Consider the following 21,814-nt stretch of genomic DNA (forward strand, 5'->3'; position numbering starts at 1 on the left):
TAGAGCAGGGTCTGTGCTGGGGGCAGAGGGGGCAGTGGGAACCGACTCAGACCATCCTTGCATCTAGCGGCCCACTCTCCTATTTGTAGGATGGGTGCACTGGAGTGCCCAGTGTGTGATTGGTGGGGGAGGAAGGGCAGCTTCACGTGTCCCGGTGACCTGTGTGTTGGGGACAGGGGTGGCTCATTGACCTGTGGTCTCTGAGAGGTCTCTGGGGTGTAGTGTTGACAGGGCAGCCTGGTGGATGGAGCCCTTTGGGACAGCCTGTGGGCCTCCTAGACAGTGGCCTTGCACCTGCAGGCTTCTCCCTGCCCCAGCTGCAGGCCCTGGGAGAGGCCTCTGGTGGCCGTGCCCAGTCAGCATGCAGAGCCTGTTGTGGTGGAGCTGGGCAGGCCTGGGTTAGGGTATAGGCGGTGCGGGCTGGATGAGGAGCCTGGGGGTGCACCTTGCCTAGGGGCAGGCATGGAGTTGCTGAGCCGGGTTGAGTGACAGCTGGGGTGGTGGTGCTCATGCTGGCAGGCCCTCGGAATCACCCAGGGAGAGTCTTGGACTTCCCAGGGCAGCCACAGGCAGTGGGCCCTGGTGCCCAGGCTGCCTGAGGGAAAGGGTCAGCGTCTCTGGTGCTTTTCTAGGCCCTGACAAGAACTGACTGCCTCAGGGGATACTCCTCTTGGCCCAGGAGGGCAGAGCCTGCCTGAGCACAGAGAGGGCTCTGCTGGTGCTGAGCGGACCTGGGTGGGTAGAGGGTTTCCCCCCGTGGGGCGTGTGGGCTGGGCTGGTGGGTCTCCAGCTTCCCGAGCACCTCACTCTCCTTCTCTCAGTCTATGGTGTGCGGGAGCTGCTGGCAGCCAGGGAAAGAATAGAGCAGGACCAGGTGACACTGGCCTGTCCTGCTGAGAACCTGGCCTGGCCCCTCACCCCTGTGCACCTGAGACCCTGCCTCTCCTTGCAGGATGGCAGGAAGGGTTGTGGGCTCTGGGATAAAAAGGCAGGAAAGGCTTGCTGTCCAGGAGCCAGCAGGCAGGTCGTGGGTGGCGTGCTTGCTTGGAGTCTCCAAGGCTGTGTCCCTTTGGTTGGCCCCCCCGCCCACATCCTCATGGGAGCATGTTGACACGGATGTAGCCCCCTCAGGACAGGCACCAAGGATGGGCCCCCTCCCCCCAGGGTCCGAGCTGAGACCCTCTGCTTCCTGTCCTGCTGGGTCCTGTGGGTGGCTCTGCCAAAGGTGGGACATGAGGGCTATGGGCTGGGTTGTCCTGGAAAGGGCGGGGCTATGTGTCCCTTGGCAGAGGGACTGCGCCTCCTTAGCTGTCGGAGCTTCTCGGTAGATCTTGTGATCTTGTGTCTGTGGAGCCCTCTGCTCTTTGTGGCCCTCCTGCTTTCTCATCTTCTCTCGTGTCCATGGTAGTAGCTTCCCTCAAGTCCATAACAATGGCCTGTTTGCTGTCAAGGGTCCTCGCTCCCAGCAGGAGGCCAGCTGTCCTGTCTAGCTCTCCAGGATTTCCAGTGTCGGGGGTTGGTGCACAGGTGGAGTCTTTTCCAGGTGGAGCCCAGCCTGGGAGCGAGCTAGGCTAGGAGGACCCTGAGAAGACACCATGGCCCATCGGGACCCTGCTGGCGTCACCCTGCATGGCCTGGGGCTCTCAGTGCTCACACAGGTAGTCTTCCAATTTGAAGCCTTTGTCTAAATGCATAGAATTGATGGAATTTGCAAAGGAAATCTATAGCCTCATACAACAGCTGTAAATCCCGTCACTTCTAATCTTTAAGTGTCCAATTATTTGTTGGTTTGCTCGAGTGTCTGTCTCCCAGGTCTGGCAGGAAGGAGCCCTGGCCTCAGAGATAAGCCCCAGGCCCTTCTGGTGTCTCTGGCACAGGGCCCAGCAGGGTTTGCACACTTGCTTCTGCTGCTGAGTGGTCCATGCACCATCGGGACCAGGTGTCCAACTCAGGGAGGCTGATCAGTTCCCTTGCTGTAGGGGCTGCATTGTGTGGAAGCAAGCTGTTGGCCTCCCCACTGCTTCCTGTGTCCCCCTGGAGGGCTGAACCCAGGGCCACGCAGCCACCAGTGCAGGAAGCACAGCTCACCCAAAGGAGCTGTGCTCCGAGAGGCCCCTGTGGGTTCCAGGGCCAGCACTCCCTCTCGGCCAGGCACAGGCTGCTGTCTACCTTTGCCCTGTGGCCTGTCCCCACCTTCTGTAGCTTTGTTGGGCGAAAGCCTGAGGGAGCAGCCCTGGGCCTGCTCTGTGTCAGCCACCCTGCTCTGGGGGAATGTGCTGAGGGAGCCAGGATGCTGTGGGGCGCCCGCAGGGCATGGTGCCAGGCTGGGGGTCTTGTCCCTGCACACTTCCCCATTCCCAGCTCATTAAAGTTTTTGGGCAGTAGGGACCTAAGAGATATGCTGCCCCTTGTGCCTCTCCTGCCTGCTGGTGGATGAGGAGACCAGGTGCTGCCCAGTGCCCTCAGCGCATCAGCCTGGAATGGACTGGAGCCCAGGCTCCCGTTCCCGGGGCCGGCCCTTCCCCTGACTGCCTCTGCCCAGGAGAGCTACCTTTGCAGGCAGGTGCTCTGGGCCACCCTCTGGCTGTAGCCCCACCCCTGCCCCAGCGCCCCCAGCCCGTTGGTTGTCATTCTGCAGGGCTCTGCGCTTTTTGAGTTGACTCCGGAGCTGCCGTGCTTCCTCTTCACAGTGTGCTCCGAGCTGCATGGATCCGTGATGGGCTCTGGCAACTTCTCTCCTATCTGCCCTTTCCACATCAGCGGCAGAGCGATTAAGTGGCAGGTGCAAGTGGGAGTGCATGGGGGAGCTCCCGTGATGGGAGGCAGCAGCCCATGGTGTGAGGTGTGACACTGGCTACGGCCCTGGAGCCCAACCTGCCGAGGAGGAGGCTTTGGGAAGGGCTCTGGGCACACAGTGACTGCCAGCAAAGGGCCAGGTGCGCTGGGCAGGGTGGGGAGCCCTCCCAGAGCTGTTGTGAGAGCGAACCAACATCCCATGGGAGTGGCAGCAGATTGTCCTATAAGACAGTATGTGTCCTCAGCAGTGTGGGCGTTTCTGCCCACGGGAAGTCCTCATGCCGGACATAAACTGTCTTCCCTACAGGGTGCAGAGAGAGATGCGAGCCTGTTCGGCCTGAGACATCTTGTAGAGTGAAAGATGGCCTGTTTCAGGGGTGCCTCCAGAGCAGTGTGACCCCCACCCCATGTGCTGGGCCCCGCAGGGAAGCCACCTGGGCAGGGGGAGGCGTGCAGGGCCAGGCCCAGGCTGAGTGCATTGTTGGCTCTGCCCACCAGAGTGCTGGGCCTGGTGGGCAGACGTGAGAATGGCCAGGGTGACCAGGTGACCATGTGCAACTGACTTCTGGTGCCCCGGCCAGTGGTGCCCTGAGAGCCTCCTGTAGGCCTGCCTGCCTGTACCTCTGTGGCCATTGTCCCTAGAGGAGGCACGCAGGTGGGACAGGCTCCTGTGGAGATCAGAGGGCTGAGATTTAACGAGCCAAAGGAGATAGGGCCTCAGGCAGAGAGCATCACCTGTGGGTCCCCTGAGGTGCCATGTGCAGCTATGGTTAAGGGGGTGGCACGTGTTGTGAGAACTCAGGACATCCGCAGAGATTTGGGCTCCACTGAGACCACGGGTCCTTAAGTTCTCTTTCAGGGTGGACTGCGCCCCTCAGGGAAGCCTGGCTGGGGGTGCTGGTCACTTGGTCAGCACCAGAGAGACCTCAGGGACACGTGAGTGGGCACATCCCCTCTAGCCTGACCCTCCTCCATAGAAGTTCCCCCACGGAATCCATGGCCACAGCTCTGAACTGCAGTGCCTGTGGCTGCCGCTGGTGAGTGTGGTGTGGCTGTGCTCTGTGCTGCTCACCTGCCTGCCTACCTGCTACCCTCCCTTCCCATGACCTGAACACAGACACCCCTGAACTCTGCCAGGAGGTGGGCTGTTTCCCTCCTTCCAGGCCAGCTGTTTGCAGCCAAGGCTGAGAGCCTGCCCCCCTTGTGGGACCAACCCATCCACTCACCTACAGCTGTGTGGAGGTGGCCCTGTGCTTGTGCAGGGGGACAGTGTGGGGATAAGCCTGGTGGCTGGGCAGTGGCTCCCTCTCTTTGATTATAGGGGTGGGGGCAGGGCTGGGTCCTTGTGTTACAGGAGGGGATTGGGGGCAGGAGGATGCTGGCAGGGAGGAGCGGCTCTCTGCTCAGGCTTGAGTCTGGGGTGAGGGGTGAGCAGGTCCCAAGGTGGACTGTGTGAGCTGCCTCTCCATGGGCCCCCTCCCGCTTGGGACAAAAGACCCACCCGATTCAGCCAGGCAGGGGCCTAGTGGTAGTGTTTGCTGTGAACTTGCTGCCTCCCCATCACCTTGTCCCAGGGGATGCATTGCTGGCCAGGGGGCCTGGGGTGTTTGGGGGAAGGCGCTTACTTCACTGTGTCTGTAGAAGATGGAAAGGCAGGCTGGGGTGTTGGGGGAGCCCAAACCCCCCAGCCACAGCCTGCCTCAGAATCCGGAGAGAACACAAAAAGGAAGCTTGCTCTGTGCCAACACTCCACTTGAGATGGGAGATCTGGGGGGTCTGAGGCAGGCCTGGTGCCCCATCAACTCCCAGTGTATCTGGGGTAAGCCCTGCTGGAGCCCATGGCTGTCCAGCAGATCACTTACGCTGTGTGTTCCATCCGTGTTCGGTCTACACCTGCACGGAGGTCTGGAATGTTGAAATGGAGCGCAGGCTGAACCCCTGGCCCCCGCTATACCTGGCCTTCCCCATGGCTCCTGGGACCTGCTCTGCTTGGGCACTGCAGCTGCCCCTCCAGACCACAGTGTGGTGGCTAGGTGGCCAGGTGCTGTGACCCAGGGGCGTCAGCACCGAGCAGGGCAGCCTGCGCCCCGGCCCTCTCTCAGGAGACTCTTCTGCTTCCTTCTGTTCCTCTGTTGAGGAGTTTCTCAGGGCTCCCTTCTCCCCACTGGGCCCTTGGGCGTGTGTGTGCGCATTGGGTGTGGCAGCCGCTGCCTGAGAGGTCAGGGCCCAACCCCTGTGAGGAGGCTGTAGAGACCAATTAGTGGGAGCTGCAGCTGTAGGGGGACCTGTTTAGGGGGCAGCATGTAGCACTGAATCCACCAGCCTGTCCCCGCAGCTGTCTGGGAGACAGAGCAGTCTGAGGGCAGCCCCCCAGGCCAAGGGGCTTAAGGTTGGGCAGCCTCTGTGCTGGGCCACTGCCTGTCCTGTCCACCCTCCCTGCCCACGCTGGCCCCGTGCCCACAGCCCCTCCTCAGACCTCCCCTCCTCCCTGCCTCCTCCCCTCCCCTCCCCCACTGCACCCCGCCTCCTCCTTCCCACCCAAAGAAGGTGCCCCCCCGCCGCCGCCAGTCTTCAGGAGAGCCCCAGCTCCCACGGTGGGTTTGGCAGGGTGAGTTCCCCTTCTCACAGGTCCCAGCTGCTCCCTGGCTTTGCACTGGCCCCAGCAGAGCCCCTTTGCTGGCCACATGCCTGGGAGCCATCACTGAGGCAGGCCTTACAGCTGGCTTGGCAGCTGCATCTTGCACTGGGGCTGAGGACCTCAGAGCGAGGAGATGGGCCATCCTCCAGCCTGATGGAGTGCCACCTGCCAGGCTAGTGCCACCAGTGCAACTCCGGCCAAGGCCAGTCGTGTCCCTGGCCCCTACCCCATGGTCTGCTTCGGGCTGAGGGTTGGAGAGGCCCTTGCCACCTTCTCGGACCAGGTCTGTGCTACCCCCTTGCTGCCTCTGCTCTGCCTGGCAGTCCTCAGGTGCACGTGTGAGAGAGCACAAACAAGTGTGGCAATGCCTCCTTGGAGCTGTCGCGTGAACTAGAACGTTCCTGAAAGCGCGGCTGCCGCACTGCCAGCTCCAGCTGCCTTGGCAGGTGGTCTCTGGCCGCCGAGGAGGCAATCAGGGTGAGGAAGACTGGGGCACGCCCAGTGCCTGGAGCTCTCCCTGCGGCCCACTCCCTGCCCCTGCACTGCCACCCTGCCCCTCTGGCCACCAGGAAAGCCCGGGGTGGCCAGAGGGGAACCGGTGAATAGCCGGGAGAGTCCTGGCAGCCTGGGGTTTGTGAGGGGGACATGCGGTTTTCTCTTAGCAGCTGCTGCTTTTTATAGAGGGGTTAATTCTCTTGAAAGCGTCCTACTCTGGCGGTGACTCAGAGGAAGCCGGGGAGGGATCCCGCAAGAAGGCCAGGCTTTGGTAAACGGGATGTTTTGCCCTCTCAAGAGCGGCCAGCTTTGGGCCACATGGTGGAGCTGGGACCACAGGCCACCTGGCAGCCACCCAGCCCCCTGAAATCCAGCTAGGCCCTGCCTGTGTGAAGTCAGGTGGCAGGAAGGACCCTGGGGCCTGGGTGGGTGGCACTCATGGAGCTGTGGGTCTCTGGGGCAGTTGAGGCCCAGTGTCCATCATAACCTGTGGGGCTGTCCTGCCCACCTTGGGGGGTGGGCCTGCTGTCTGCTGGGGAGAGTCTCGCCTCTGTGTGCCCTCCCTCATGGGAGAGGATAGGGTGCCCTGGGGGTCAGCAGTGAGGAGACAGGCTCTTTCGGTGCCCTTCCTGTCATACCCTGGCAGGCTGGCAGCTGATGTGGCTGCATTGGCTTCCCCGTTAGACCACTGTCAGCACCTGTGGGGAGGACAGGGCGTGTTCTGCACTCCCCCTCTCACCATTGTCACTGGTCGTTAGGCCTGTGCCCAGCACAGGTGCCCTTTCCCATCTCTCAGCTTGGAACATGGGTGTCTGTCCACCTGGGAGTGGTAGGCACTTTCCAGCCCACCCAGACATCCCCCTAGCAGAAGCTGCCAGGGCAGGGTGGGTGGGACTTCACTTCATAGGCCAGGCTTTGTCCCTCCACTCGGCTGGCCCCGCTTGTGTGAGGGCCCTGGTGCTGTCGGTGGAGCATGGACACAGCCCCTTGCCTCTCGCTGGTGTACTTGGGAGCTCCCATTGCTCTCCAGGGCTTCTGGCCTTGTGGGCTCTTAGTCTGGCTGGGGAAACAAATGCCCCTGCACCTTCCCATGCCTTCCTGGCCATGTCTGAGCCAGGCCTTCACACTGAGGGGGCACAGAGATGATGGAGGACTGGCTATCTGTGAGGGCAGAGACCACACGCCAGCAGGCCCAAGGTAGGTATAGGCGTTGGCTGGCACCTGGTCCTGCCCGGGCAGTCAGAGGGCCAAGGCCTCGGACCTGGGCTTGTCAGCCTCAGCCATGGTGTAGGTGGGGAGGCCTTGGGGTGAGGTCTCAGCCTGAACCAGGTCTTCTTGCGTGGGCGAGTTTCATGTCCTGTTACCCTGGCAGGTGTAAGGAGCTGGGACGAGCACTGACCCAGGGAGGGGGTGCCGTGGCGGGCAGCCCCCAGCTCTGTGCTGTTCTTGCCTGAGTCGCAGGGAGGACGGGGCTGCCGGCACCAGGCCCTGCCAGACTGGGAGACCTGCAGTGAGGTGGAAGGAGAGCAGATGGCATCAAGCAGGCAGCACTGCGGGGTCGTCTGAGCCCTAGGTGCGTCGCATGGAACAGAGTCATGTCTAGAGGAGTTTAGGTGCTTCCTGTGGTGCTAGCCCTCCAGAGCCCCTGGAACTCTGGCTGAGAAGGCCTTGCCCAGGCCAGATGCTGCCTCGGACCCTGTGGGTGTTCAGGGTGCTGCCGCTGCTTCATCTGATGTATGCCCAGGGGGACCCTCCCTTCCTGGGAGGAGCTGGGGGGGCCTCACCTGCCATGAGAGAGGGTGAAGCGTGGGTGGGGAGGGGGAGGTTTGCCATGCTCTCTGCCGTTTACCCAGCGCCTGGAGTGGGCTCAGTGCACAGCGGGGCTTGCCAAGTATCTATTGAATGAATGATTGAGCAAGTTCCTGCTAGAACATGTGAAGGAACCCCTGGTGTTGGTCCCTCCTGGGAACCTCCTTTCATCAGCCCTCTGGCCCAGATGTTGTCTTGAGCGTGGAGGTCCAGTTCTTTCTCTGACCTCTTTTGTTGTCTACAGTTGCTTCTAAAACTATTTATTTTCACTGTTGTATTTTTAAGCTTTTTCATGTCTCTGGTTACTTGATTTCATGTAAGTAGTAGGTGAACTTAAGGCCACAAAAGCAAGAGGCTGTGAGCTGGCTGGCCTGGCTCAGTGTCTGACTGCAGACGACTGACTGCTGAGCATCATGAGCTGTCAGCGTTGAATCCAGTGAGTGGGCCTGGGGCTGGTCCTCATGTTCTGGATCCAGAGGGCTGCAAGCCAGCAGGAGCAACCAGTTGGCCGCAAAAGGGCTGAGGGGTCCCAAAGGTTCCCAAGGTCAGGGCCAGGCTCTGAGCACAGGAGGGCACAGGCCTGTCCCATGACTCAGGGCTTAGGAGGGGACCAGGGCGGGCTCCCTGCGGTCGTAAGCTCTGTCTCTGGGAGGCTGGAGCTGATAGGCACCGGCCATGCCCTGCACACGCATGTGCATGCCCTCACCTACATGGTCCTGGAGCACTCATGTCAATCCACATACAATCCACATGCTGTCCTGGACCCCCTTCGTGGCTGCTGGGGTCTGGGGATCCAGCCAGGCTGCCATGCCAGAAGTGGGTTTGGCCTATGTCCTGTGTAAGAGGCGGATTTGAGGTGACCAGGGCCTGAGTGAAAGCAGACAGGTTAAGGGATGCCCAGTGCTGGGACATCCTGTCTTAGCTGCTTCTGGCCAAGGTGAAACAGGGTGCTGGGTGTGCAGCAGGCCTCAGGGTCCTGGGACCAACAGTGGCCCCAAGCTGGCAGGGCCTGCCTGGGGGAGGAGGTAAGCACTGGCTGTGCATCTGGACAAACCTGGGTCAAGGCGGATACTGTTCACCAGCATGCTCCGCTGAGCAGCTCTTGTCTCTTCTCTGTGAAGGAGGGTCCTTGGAGGGTGAGCTGTCAGCGTGGCACGGAGCCCCCACCCTCACTTTGAGCTCTTGGCCCGGGGCTGTGGCCTCCACCTGCTCCTGTGTGCCCTGACTGGTGTGTTCACCCTCTGTTTGGATCCCCTAGCTGCCCACTGTCCAGTTAGCTCGCCTTTCCAGGATGTGCCTCCTGACTCCCGGGGGTGTGCTGGGGCTCCCTGCCCCCTGGATCCAATATCTGCAGGTAGGGCAAGTGGTGGGAGGTGCTCACTTTCCCCTCTTCTGTCCTGTAGAGCCATGGTTAAACGGGGACAGAAGACCCACCCCCATAATCTATAGCAACTGTCACAGAGCAAACTACTCCCATTTCATACAGACGGGTCAGGTGTCGGCGTGCGATCGATGGCTCGTGCACAATAATTATAGGAACTAGCAGCTTGTGTTGCTTGAGTGAGTTTAAGAAGAGTAGAGTCTCAATCTTTCCTCTAATAGGGCCCTGACAGTCCGCGTCGGCGTCAGCGCTGCGTCTTGGGCTGACAGTGTTGTCATTAAACACCAGGTAGTGTGGGACAAAAGAGAACATGGCCCGTTGGGGGACAGGCGGGTGACAGGCTTGTTTGTCATCACCGAGCTGCCCACGCTCCTCAGGCTGCAGTGCCGACGGCTTCTTGATGACGTATGGCCCTGTCAGGCTGCCGCTGTGATTTTGTAATCGGTAAATGTTTGTCAGAGGCCAGTCCCTGGCTCAGATGATGGTGCCCCAGGAAGGCCCTGAGGAGTGCCTGTGGGCCTTGGGGTGCAGCTTGGAAATGGCAGTACCCGTTCTGTCCTGTCGTGCGGGCCACGGCCCTTGTCCTCCCGAGGAAGTGCTGAGTCGGGCTGGGACACCAATCAGACCCCACTTCTCCCAGGCCTTGGGGTCCTCCTGTGCCTCTGTTGTGGAGGTATGCACACTGTGTGTGTGTATGCATGAGTGTGAGTACACAGGTATGTGTGTGCCTGTGCACAAGCACATGTCCACCCATCTTCCCGACACTGGCCCATGCTAATTCTGGCCAGGAACGCAGAGGCATGCCCCTGTGGCCCCTGCGTGAGGGGTTCTGGCAGGGCCCTTCTGTGGCTGGCCTGTGCATGGAGCAGAGGAGGCCGAGCCATTCCCCAGGGGCCTGTGGGAGCAACGGCCTCTGGTGGCCTCAGGGTGCATGGCCGGGGCATCCGCTGCCGCGCTGCCTCACTGTGGCCCCTGCCAGCGATGAGGGCCGAGCTGTCTGATTGCAGCAGGGCTTTTCCTGTGTTTGAAATGCTGGGAACCATCAAGCACGAGAAAAGTGGAGTGATTTATTAGACTCATAAAAATTCATATTTTGTGGTTCCAGTCATCCCACGTCTGAAGCTTGTTAGAGCGCTGGCCCTGGCAGCTCCCGCTGTGCGAGCGCAGGGGCGGGGCGCTCGCTGCCTCCTGCCTCTGCTGCCGCCGTCGGGGCTCATTTGGAGAAATGGACAGCCCGCAAGCACAGGAGTAACTGCTCATGGGGTGGGGGTTTGTTATAATATTATGACTGCTTTCTCGTGCGTGGGAGCAGGAGGGCCAAGCCCTGTCCCTTGCGTGTTCCCTACACCTTTGGGGTCTGGGCTGGGACTTGCCAGGGCTGGCTGGGCGCTGGGGCACCAAATGCAGCAGGCCCAGGGCTGGTGCCAGGTGACCAGTGCACCTGTGTGAGAGTACAGAGAGAGGTCTGCAGGGGCAGCTGGAGCTCTGGGGCACACGTGGAGGCCTGCAGGCATGTTTCTAGCCTATAGGATGGAGTGGTGTGTGCCTCCTGCTGCTGTTTTCCAGGCTGGTGTCAGAGGGGGTTAGGCCCCTCTTCCGTCCTTCCTGAGAGACCCTTGGGCAGAGGTCCCTTGGCCCAGCATCCACCTGGCTCAGCCTGGGCTCTGTTCTACTGGGTATTGTGGGTAGGTCACTTTCCTTCCCTAGGCCTCAGTCTTTCCATCAGTGCACTGAGGGGCTGACGTGCTCTCACCTCTGTCATGCAGCAGGCTTTGTGAGTTCTGTGTGGAGGGGACAAGGGGACATAGGCTTCCCACTCCTCCTGATAAGGATGTTCCATCAGAACTGACCAGAGCCAACCCTCCCTGGGTCCTCCCTTCCAAACAGTGGAGGGGCCTGGAGGTCTGGGCTCGGGGAGAGGCTGAGCCTCTCGTGGCACCTGCTTCTATCAGCTTCCATCTACCTCCTTGCAGGCAGCACAGGCAGGGTCCCCACAGCCTACCAGTGCCTGCCTCTGTGGCCATCTGCAGGGAGCTGGCATCCAGATGATGGGCAGGAAGTGGTGCTCATCAGTACTAATCTCCCGCATCCCCTCCCCAAGCCCCAAGGGGCCGTACTGCTGACCGCTGACTGCCGTGATAGGGGGCCGTGAGGTGGCCTGTAGGGAGCATGTCAGCCGCAGTTCTCCGTGTCTGTTAGGGAAGAGCGGCTGGGAACAGCCTGGTAGGGGTCTCAGGGAGCAGTGGTGGGAGGGCCTAGGCCCACACCTGACCCTCACATCTTCTGGGGCAGGAGCCTGGGGATGTTTGTTAAGTCCGGGGCAGTGGAGCGGCTGGGGAAGTTCCCTGAGCCCCCAGAGACCAGGTGAGGGGTGTGTGTTTTCAGGATGGTGGGGCCTCATCTCACAAGAGGGGGCACCTCATACAGTGGCAGATACTGCGGCCGAGCCTGGCTGCAGACAGGCCTAGACAAGTGGGTGAGCAGGTGTGGATGAGGTCCCTTGCTGGGGGCTCCAGCTCTCCTTCCCTGCCCCTGGGGCCCTGGGTCTCCAGGTCCGGGAGGCGAAGACACCACCTGGTAGGCCTTGGGCAGCACTTGAGAGCACTTCACATGTATAGTGAGACGTAAGTGTAGACCCAAATGTCCCACTCGCCACACTAGGTGTGCACGGACCACATGCTTTAAGTAAAAGGCGAAGATAGCAGACTGGGAGAAAAACTAAATTGACTGTGCGCTACTTTTTAATATCAGGACCCAGAAAGGTGGAGAGTTAACAGGCTGGCCAAGCTTACCATGCCAGTGTTGTCCGCAGTGGAGCTGGCATCACCACACTAGGGACAGAGAATGTATAATTTAAGGTCAGAGGTCATTCAGGAGACAAGAGAGCCTCAAAGCTGGGAGAGGTTCTGGCTGCCAGGGCGAGACGACCGACAAAAGGCGGCGCCCTCATCATGGCCTGCCCGGCTCTGGGGCTCTGCTTGGTTTCACTCCTGGCCCTGGCCCTTCAACGCAGCGTGCTCTTGGGCAGGTCACCTTCCTGATGCCATTTCCCTTGTACACTGGGGATCTCACCCAGCTTACCTCTGGGGCGGAGGGAGGATGAAGCGAGATGTGTGGTAGGGCCAGGATGGGGGCTGCTGTCACCTATCCACCACCTGCCTCCTGGGGACCCCTGGACAAGGCTCAGAACCCCCAGGACTAGGACACCCTCTCTGTGTCTGCTGCCCGCCTAGCCGAGTCCTCTGGGGAGTGCCCCTCTGGGAGTTGCTCTGTCCATGTGGCCTCCTTAGCAAACCTTTTGCTCAAGAACTGGCCAGAGGTCTGGGTCAGGGTGGGCCCAGACCAGGCAGAGAGCCATGTGGTGGGCCCAGGCTGATCATCTGTTTCTGCTGAAAGGTTGTCCACCCACTGGGCTGAAGAGGCAGAAATCCTGAGGGGCTGCCTCCTCTGAGCTGCGCGCAAACTCCTCCCTATCCTTCTGACCAGAGCCTAGATTGCCCCGTGGGCATCCACACCAACAATAGTCCCACAACAGTGGTGTGGGACCCTGCCCTGGTGGGCCCTGCCCATACCCACTGCCACTGGCTGGGAGCACGCTGAGTGTCCTGGTCTGCAGAGAGAGCCTGGTAGACTTCCTGGGGTTGAGCAATCGCCCACCCAGGGCCCTGTGCTGAAGCTTCCCCACATAGTGGGGCTGGGGGACAGGGAGGGAGAGGGACAGTCAAGCCAAGTGAGGAGAGATGGCCAGGTTGTCCCTCAGCCTCCTGCCAAGACCCTGTTGCCTACTCCAAGGGGGGCAAGTGGAGTGGCCGCACAGCCCTGCCTCACCAGTGTCAGCAGAACCTGGGCCGTGGGTGCCTTCCCCACAGGTCCCAGGGCTGGATCTTATTCCAGCTGCTAATTCCCCAGCAGTATGGGGACGGGGGAGCATCTAGGCTCCCCAGCCCTGCATCTAGATGCGTCCAACCTGGCCCAGCACAGAACTGAAGGACCTAGGGGTCGTGGTGGTGAGGTGCCAGCATGAACGTCCCAGCAGATTCTCAGGGGCCTGGGAGCCAGGCCATGTGAGCAGTAAATGACCACATGGTATGCGTGCATGTGTCCCTTTGTGCCAGCATGTGTGCCTGCCTGTGTGAGCATGCGTGTGCATTGTTGTGTGTCCACACACACGTGTCTGTGCACGTGTATCTTGGACAGAGCAGGCCTGGCTGTATGGTGCAGCTGTAATCAGAGACTGTGGGCCACTGTGCCTTCCAGGAGGTTTTCCAGGCTCTAGCCCTGGGCTACAAAGGTGCAGGGCATAGGTGCTCCTGCCGGCAGAGCTTCCCCTGCCCTGGGAGCGGGATTTTGCCTGTGCCACCTTCATCAGGAGACAGAACATCCTGCTGATGTGGCATTTGCTCCGGCTCCAGTAGTGGGCACTGCGGTCCTGCCAGGCCTGGGCCTGTGCGGACAGCTCAGTTGTGCATCAAGGTTTCAGATGCGAGAGCAACAGTAGCTGCTGCAGTCTTCTCTGTTCCATTTACCTTTCCGTGCCCGTTTGTCCGGGAGTGCGGCTCAGCCATCGTTGGGAGAGGATGCCTGATGGAGCCCGTGCTGCTGGCACTGTATGTTCAGCTCCTGCACATGGCTTCATGTCCAGTGTGCAGCCCACCTGCAGCCACGGGGAGAGCGGCCCATGTGGACGCCTGCTACCACTGAGAAGACCAGGAGCCTCTGGGCTGACCCGTACCTCGCCTGCACCCACCCCCCAGAACCCACAGCAGCCACAGGGCTGGCTTTCTTGTCAGATGGGCTGGGAAGGTGAGGCCCTGGAGGGGCCCACCTGGGCCGAGTCCCTCCTACTGGCTCTCTGGGGACCCTTTCTCAGCTCAGGCCCTGTAGGCTCCTTGCTCCCCAAGCGCTGTCTGGACCTGCCTATTCTGCTCAGCCCAGCCTATCTCTGTCCTTGTCCCTATAGTGGTGCAGAGTCTGGGAGCAAGGTGAGGTCTCAGCCACAGGTGTGAGCCTGCTGCCAGCCTTGAGGCAGTATGGGCGGGCCGAGACCCTGTGCTGGCCAGCCCTTCCCTGTGTTCCCAGCAGCTCCCCAGCACACCTCCCCACTTCTGCCAGGAGAAGCTAGGGCACTGCCTGCCTGCCTAGAGGTCTCCCCTGCTTCTCACTGCCCTGGGGCCTGTGGCCATGCTGCTCCTTCTGCCTGGACCCCACCCAGGCCCCTCCTGCTCCTTCCAAGCTGGCAGTGTTTCTGCTGGGAGACACTTCCTGTGGGTCCTGCCCTTGGTGTGCACCATCCATTGTAGTCAGAACTCTAACCAGGCAATTAATCTGAGAGGCCTGCTCTTGAGGGAGAACAGGAGTGCCGTCAGGGCTCGCCCCCTGAGGCTGCAGGATGGTCAGGGACAGTGCCCGAGGAAGAGGCCTTGCAGGGGAGGGCCGGAGGTGAGGTGCTGCAGGCAGGCCCTTGGGAACTATGGGCGTGCCACCCGCCCCTGCAACTCGCAGCTTCCTCCTGCCCTCTCTCCAGGCCCTCTTTGTCCTAATTACCCAGGGGACATCAGCAGCCCCACTGGGAGGTGCTGTCCTGCATCTGTGCCAGGGAGGGGGCCAGGCCCGGACCCGCAGCTTGTTCCCATCCCAACTCTGTCCCCTCTTGCCTGCCTTATGCCGAAACGGCCTCTCCCAGGGCTGAGATCACCAGGGCCAGGTCCTGGGCAGGTCTAGAGTTGGTACCGCATCAAAAACTGCAATAAGACTGAAAAAAAGACCTTTCGGACCTTGGAAATCAGGAAGAGTGAGTTTGGGTGTGTGAATGTTGCCTCAGCTGGCAGTGCCCACTGGCCCTGGTCAGGTGGAGGCCCTGATGCCCACCTGTTGTCTGGGGCCATGCTGGCTTGAGGGGAGGCAGGTGCTGGGGGGCACTGACAGCTGAGGCTAGATGACAGGCCAGCTGGGACTTAAGCTGAGCCGGAAGGGAGAATGTTTTATGGGGCAGAAGAGTGGAAATCAATGTGGCTTCTGAAAAGGCTGAGCCACAACGCGGCCGTTTAGAGCTGTCTTTAGCTGGTGAAGGGTGTGGGCAGTTCGGAGATATTGAAGAAGTGTCAAGGTAGCTGTTGATAAAAAGCAGATTAGGCAATATTCAGAGAAAGTTGAATCATACCAAACTGAGGATGGGAAAGGCTGGACCGGCAGGAGGCCCTTGCTCTTCAGTCCCTGCTGGGCTGGTTCCTTGCCCTCAGGCCGAGAGGTCCCTCACTCCGGCCACACTGCAGTGGCCCTGAGAGGTCAAGTGCCTATGCTGGCCCCCACCTGCTCCCTCACCACGGGGCCTGCAGGCCTGGCCTGGTGCCCTCCTTGAGGAGTGTGGCTTGGTTTCCGACAGGCAGCTTGGAGTCTCTCTCCGCAGGCTCTACCCAGTCCTGCCCTGCTGGCACACCTGCCAGCGAATTCCGTGCTCAGGTGCTGTCACTGGCTTTTGCTCAGCTGTTCCCCCTTGGCTGGGAGGAAGGGCCGAGGCGGCCGTCCCCTTGGGCTGTGCCTTCGCCAACAGTGCCCAGGTGTTGCCGCATGCCTGCCTGGCCCTCAGAGGCTGCTGTGGGAAGCCTGGCTGTGGACAGTTCTACCGTCCTCTTGTGGCTTCCCCAGCCGTTGCTCAGTCTGCCTGTTTCTGGAGGCCCAGTGCCCCTGTCTGTGGCCTGTTGCCGGGTGAGGCCCAGAGGCCGGTGCGTGGGAAGCCGTAGGGCCTGGGGCACGGTCAGGGCTTGTCCAGGGTGGCAGGCCTTCCAGTCCCTGACCCTTGGCAATGGGGTGAGGTCCGCTTCACTGCCCACCCCACCGTGGGCCTTTCCTGACAGAGCCTGTCCTGTTTCCGTCACCATGCTGGGAGCTGGACTGACGGCTGCATGGCTCCTGGGGATGCTCGCTTGGCCCCCGGGCTCGGCAGGCTTGTTTTGGGAGCAGCCTTCTCTCTCCTAGTCAGTGGCCTCAGGGAGTTCTTTGCACAGAGTAGTAGTTCTCGTTTCATCTTCTCCTTATTCATTAAACAATTGTGAAATTAGCAACTCATTTTCATCCTAGTTATTTCCCTTTGAAGTTCCATAAAAATCTGAACTCCCTCTCAACTCCCTCTCTGCAATAGAACAGAGCGGGGGCGTGACCTCCGTCTGATTGGCTCTGCCATCTGTGGTGGCTGTCTGAGGAGGCGGGGCTGGGGGGCCAGGCGTGGGAGTTGCTGCAGACAGCGCTGGGACAGGCACGGCCCTCTGCTTCTCTGCCGTCCACCAAGTACTCTGGGGACCTGGCCACCCAGTGTTGCACAGGCCCTAAGAGGGGCTGGCATGCTCCCTGCTTCTGCAACTGGGGCGCGGAGTACACCACGTGCTGGGGTAGGAGGCAGACCACCTGGGCTCTGCCACCCCACAGCCACTCCTGGCCTCTCGGGGCCTCCCTCCCCGACAGCGCGCCTGTGCATGTGGCACCAGGCTGGGTGCACAGGAAGGCTCCGTGTGCACTCCAGGCTCCCCGACCCTGTCCACAGCCAGCAAGCGTGGGCGTGAGGAGAGGCGGGCAGCCCCAGCCCCCGGGCCAGCGCTGTGTGCAGGAGCCAGGGCCCTGCTGATAGATGGGCTCATATCCCATTCAAATATGATGCCAGCAGTTTTTTTGTAGTTTGTCTTCCACTGCGGTAGTAAAGTTTTTAATTAGGAAAGCTAATGAGATCGATTAGTCATTAGAAGTGACCTCTGCACAGCAGGGCGGAGAGGGCTGTGTGTGTGGGCCTGATAACGCGGCGCCCGGGCATCGTTGGCAGTAAAGGCGCGAAGGGTTTGATTTGAGTGAAATGTGCCATGGGGAACACATCATGCGGAGAAAAAATTACAACCCTGGGAGTCTGTAATGAAGGGAATTAAACCAACATCCTATCTAAATAACATGATTATCCACACAAACCCTCAGCCAGCCAGGAGGAATGGGAGAGAGGGCTGCCTGGCGGGGCCGCCACTGGGGCAGCCCTCCCAGCACTGCAGGATGGAGGTGAAGTCTGGGCACCCATGCCTCTCGGGAGGAGGCAGCAGTGCCTTCGGGCCTCCCCACCCTGCCGCTCTGCCTTTGCACCCAGAGCGAGGCCTGGGGAGGGGCCCTCCTCCCTCCTACCCCAACTCTGGTCTCCATGTGCCACGGATGGTCTTAGGAGGCCACACTCCTGCTGGCTCTTGGGGCCACACCACCTGTCTGTCCACCCTGCTGAGCTCTCTGTGCCTGGGCACAGGAGCCTAGATGGTTCTCTCCAGGATCACTGTCAGGAGCACTTTTACCGCCCGTGTGTGAGCTGCATATAGGGACCAAGAGTGATCTGGGGGGGGATTGGCTGGGGCTGGTATGCCCTCCCTCTGCCTCTCAGGACCTCCGGGTCGGGAGTCTAACAGGTGATGATGTGTGGGAAGTGACAGGAGGCCAGCCTAAATTAAAAGGGGGTCTTCTTGGGGCCAGGCTGGTGGTGTAGTGGTTGAGTTCGTGCGCTCCACTTTGGTGGCCCAGGGTTTGCAGGTTCCGGATCCTGGGCACAGACCTAGCATCACTTGTCAAGCCATGCTGTGGCAGCATCCCACATAAAATAGAGGAAGACTGGCACAGATGTTAGCTCAGCAACAATCTTCCTCAAGCAAAAGGAGGAAGATTGGCAACGGATGTTAGCTCAGGGACAATCTTCCTCAAGCAAAAAGAGGAAGATTGGCAACGGATGTTAGCTTAGGGACAATCTTGCTCACAAAAAATATATGTATGTATCATTTGAGAAAAAAAGGGAGGTCCGCTTTATTGCTTTGTGTTTTCTTCACAGTGGTAATTGGGCACTAATAAGTAAATTGCAGTCAGTTGATGAAAAACTGGACTTTGCAATAGTCCTGCATTGCACAGAAATGCGTTATAAATACCAGTGCCTGTTAACAAGCAGAAGTGAGGGCCAGGCCCAGAGGCACTTGCTCAGCCTGGGCACTGTGTGAAAGCTCCTGTAATTATATAATTATAGAAAGCTCCTATAATGCAGAGTCCAGTCTTGGGGCTGGGGCCTTCCTGGAGGAGGTGGTATCTGCCAGACCAGGGAGGGGGCAGGAGAAGGCTGTGTGCATCTGGGTGATAGAGCGGGGCTAGCCCAGGCCCAGGGGCTCCCTGTGCTCAGGATGGAGGTGGCAAGTTTGGTGAGGGGGAGACTTGGCCCCAGCACGGCCCAGCTGTCCTTCCCACCCTGCACAGCGGTGCCCCGAGCAGGAACCTAGGCTGCAGAGGCCTATGAGCAGGGCACAGATGGGGTCAGAATGGGCGGGCCCCGGTGAGGGGGGACAGGCAGGTGGGCTGTCCAGATACAGGGTCCCTGGGAGCGGGGAGCCTGGGACAGGCTCCTGAGGCCGTAAGGTCAGCTTGGGGCTTGGTGATGACTGGAAGGAATTCTCGTGTTCTGGAGATCTTAGTTGGAACAAGCTATTATTGATTTTTGTTGGTTTCTCCTTGCTTGTAAGACCTTGAAAATTCAATTCAACAAATGTTTACTTGTCAACGCCCACTGTATGCTAGATTCTCCTCTGTGTCCCAAGGGTGGGGAGCCCAGGGCTAAAGAGTCACCCCTTTGGTCACTCAGCAAGAGTGGGCATCCCGGGTGATACCATGGCACCCCATGGTTTTGCTGAGCTTCCCTCTTCTCCCAGACTGCCAGGAGGTGCTGCCCTGGGAGGGAGGGAGAGGGAGAGAGACAGAGACAGACAGAGGGAGGAGACCTGACCTGTTGCCTGGACATGCTGTAGCCTCCCTTGGTGGGCAGCTGCTGTGGATCCCTGCCTTTCACAGGTGTCCCCCACTCCCAGCACTCCCTGGGCTGACCAGCCCCATGTCCACCCTGACCCCAGGCAGGTGCACGGAGCCTGCATGTCCTCAGTCTGGCAGCAGGCACAGACCCTCTGGTGTGGGGGCTCTCAGGAGGGCTCTGAGGCCATACTGTGTCCTGGCCTTCCTGTGTGGATAGGTGGGAGCCCCAGTAAAGTCTTCGGCACCCAAAGGATGGGGGGGGGGGGCCCTGAGGGTGGGGCTCTTCCAAAATCTGGACAATGAAGCACAGTGCCGGTTCTGCTGGCTGTGGGCTTGGTGGCTCCTGCCGGGCAGGCTTGTCCTGCCTGCTCCTGGACAGGCATCCCCCCTGGGACCAGTGGGTTCTGGTGGGCTGGGAAAGTCTGAGAAGAGGCGTCTGGGACGAGCTGCTGATTTGGGGAGGGCTCGGCTGTGGGCTGGAGGTCTGTTAGGTTTAGGACTCTGAAAGATGATTTTTGGTAAATTTTAGTTACTGTGCATGGACCAGTAACAGCTCTTTGTGGGCTGGTAATGAGGAGGTTCCCAGTCTGGGTCGGGGGTTTGTGGGTCCTGGGAGGATGCTTCCTTGGGGCCTCGGGGAGCAGGTGCAGGTCATGGAGTGCTGGTCTGTGCCATCCGGGGAGCGAGGTGACTGGCCACAGCCAGGACACCGAGCATCCGGGAGTTTGGGGACCTGTGGGTCTGGTGTCACCTTGCGCCTGCCCTGCTCCCTCTCCTGGGCCATACTGAACCCCGGGTGGCCTTCCGCTGAGGATCAGCCCATTCTTGCCCAGGGGTCCCGGGTCTGCTCTCCTGCTGAAGCTCCGGTTGTGTTAGCACCTGTGCCTTTTCCTGGCAGCCTCGCCTGACACACACAACCCCTCGTCTCTGCCCACCCTCCCCCACATGCTGCCCAGCTCTGGGCATCATGATCAGTTCTTGGTTTAGGTATCTCTGTGGGTGGGAACCCTGAGAAGCCCCCTGCTGCTGGGGTCGCTGCTGGCAGGCCCTCTTCTGAGTAGAGCCCACAGGCGCCATGCAGGTAGGTTGGGTGGGACCACAAGGAGGAGCCTGTGGGGAGTCTGGGTCGCTGGCAGCCTGGGTGGGGAGGGGAGCTTTCCCAGGGGGCTTCCAGCTGCTGGGTCAGTCATGAGAGGCCCAGAGCCTATGTTCCAGTGCTGCATTGGCTTTAATTATCTGGGCAGTTAGAGCTGTATATTATGAAAGTCGGGCAATTAGATGCCTTCCTTGAAGCTATGGAGAAATTGCCAGCCATCAAGTGGAAGGGAACTCGGGCAAAACAGATCCTGCTAATTGCGTGAGACACTCAGCAAGAAGGAGAGCATGGTGTCACCCTGCACAATGCTATGAAAACAGAGGTGATTAAGTACTCAAATCTTGATGGCCATGCGATGGGGGGTGCCTGCAGAGTCAGGGAGCGCTCTGCACCCCCAGCCTCCTGGACCCACCCATGGGCCCCTCCTCACTGCCCACCAGGAGCTCTGGGGAGTTGGGGCTGGCTCCAATTCTGGGGGCATCGGCACTACTCGCTGGGGGGCACTGACCTGTGATATCGCCCATCAGCTGGCCCCGGGAAGCTCAGCTCCTGCTCACTCTGCTGGTCACTTAGCATCCCCGGTGCCCTTCGTCTTGGAACTCCAGGCCTGTGCCCAGCTCTTCTGGAGGCCACGCTGGCTGGCTCCTGGAGCCCCGGGCTGGTGGCCTCTCTGGGGATGTGCATGTGCTGGTGTAGGGACTGGAGCCAGTGCTAATAGGAGTCCCCACTGACCTCCACTGACTGCCTACATCTGGATTTTCTCTACAGCATCCAGCGTGCACACCCTGCGGACCCCTCCCACCAGCAAAGTGATCAAGACCCGCTACCGCATCGTCAAGAAGACCTCCGTGTCTCCTCTCAACGCCCCCCAAGCCCCCCTGTCCCTGCCCTCTTGGCGGGCACGGCGGCTCTCCCTCTCCAGGTAGGAGGCCCTTGTCTAGGCTCCCACAGGCCTGGGGCCCGGCTAGCCACATGCAAGTGCTTGGTCCGTAGTTGGTTAGCTGGAGAATAGGCTAGTTTTTGTTTAGCAGTTCCTGTACCACATATATGGCCAGTCTGTGTGTGCCACACGCACACGCAGACACACATGCTCTCCCTGTCATTAGCAAGTTGTTAGCTGGTGGGGGACGACTGTGGGAACAGCTGCTGCCCGGACAGTTGGGTCCATACCCTGAGCTGTGCCTGGGCATCCCTCAGGGAGAAAATTCTGGTAAGAGAAGCTGGGCCCTGAGCAGCCCCTTTGGAAGCCTGTGGGCCCATCTTGCCATCAGTATGTTGATTGTGAAGAGCAGTAGGGAGGCTGCAGCCCTCCCCATGCTGCCTGCACACGGGTCTGGCCTGCACCCCGAGCTCTGGGGCCTTGTTAGTTCTAGGCTGCTTCTGGCTGAGAACGTGCAGGGTAGGGGAGCTCCACCTTCTTTTCTGGGTGCCCCGGGCCCCGAAGCAGGAAGGTCTGCAGCAGTTGGGGTGTGTTAGGAGGATGGAAGTTGGGGGCCCCTCTCTTGTGCTGCTCAGCCTGAGGCCTCAGGAGGCCCAGTGTGGGCCTCCCTTCCAGGAGGCGGGGGAAGGGGTGGCAGCCCCAGTGGGGAGCTGGGAATTGGGCCGTGGCAGACCCCGCTCTGTGCTCCAGCCCGCATCTGGGAGCCTGCCTTCTGGGGGAGCAGTGTGGGAGCCCCTTGGTCCAGTGTGGGCTTCCAGGTGGGCACAGTGGACACTTCAGGGCACATGACCTCAAGCTAGAAGCTGTGGGACAGAGGCCATTGTGCCCCAAGGGGCTGGACCACAGGGCAGAGCAGCTATA

General features: G+C 60.3%; 1 protein-coding gene across 1 annotated transcript in view; it reads left to right on the forward strand.

Moving 5' to 3' along the window:
- The window catches only part of ZC3H3 (zinc finger CCCH-type containing 3), a 97,852-nt gene that overhangs the window by 21,069 nt on the left and 54,969 nt on the right, over nt 1–21,814 (forward strand). The window contains exon 4 of the mRNA XM_046641755.1: nt 20,782–20,935. Within this exon, the coding sequence (XP_046497711.1) occupies nt 20,782–20,935 (154 nt within the window). The remainder of the gene's footprint in view (nt 1–20,781; nt 20,936–21,814) is intronic.

The sequence above is a fragment of the Equus quagga genome, chromosome 16 (genome assembly GCF_021613505.1).
Source record: "Equus quagga isolate Etosha38 chromosome 16, UCLA_HA_Equagga_1.0, whole genome shotgun sequence".
In the NCBI taxonomy this organism is placed as follows: domain Eukaryota; kingdom Metazoa; phylum Chordata; class Mammalia; order Perissodactyla; family Equidae; genus Equus; species Equus quagga.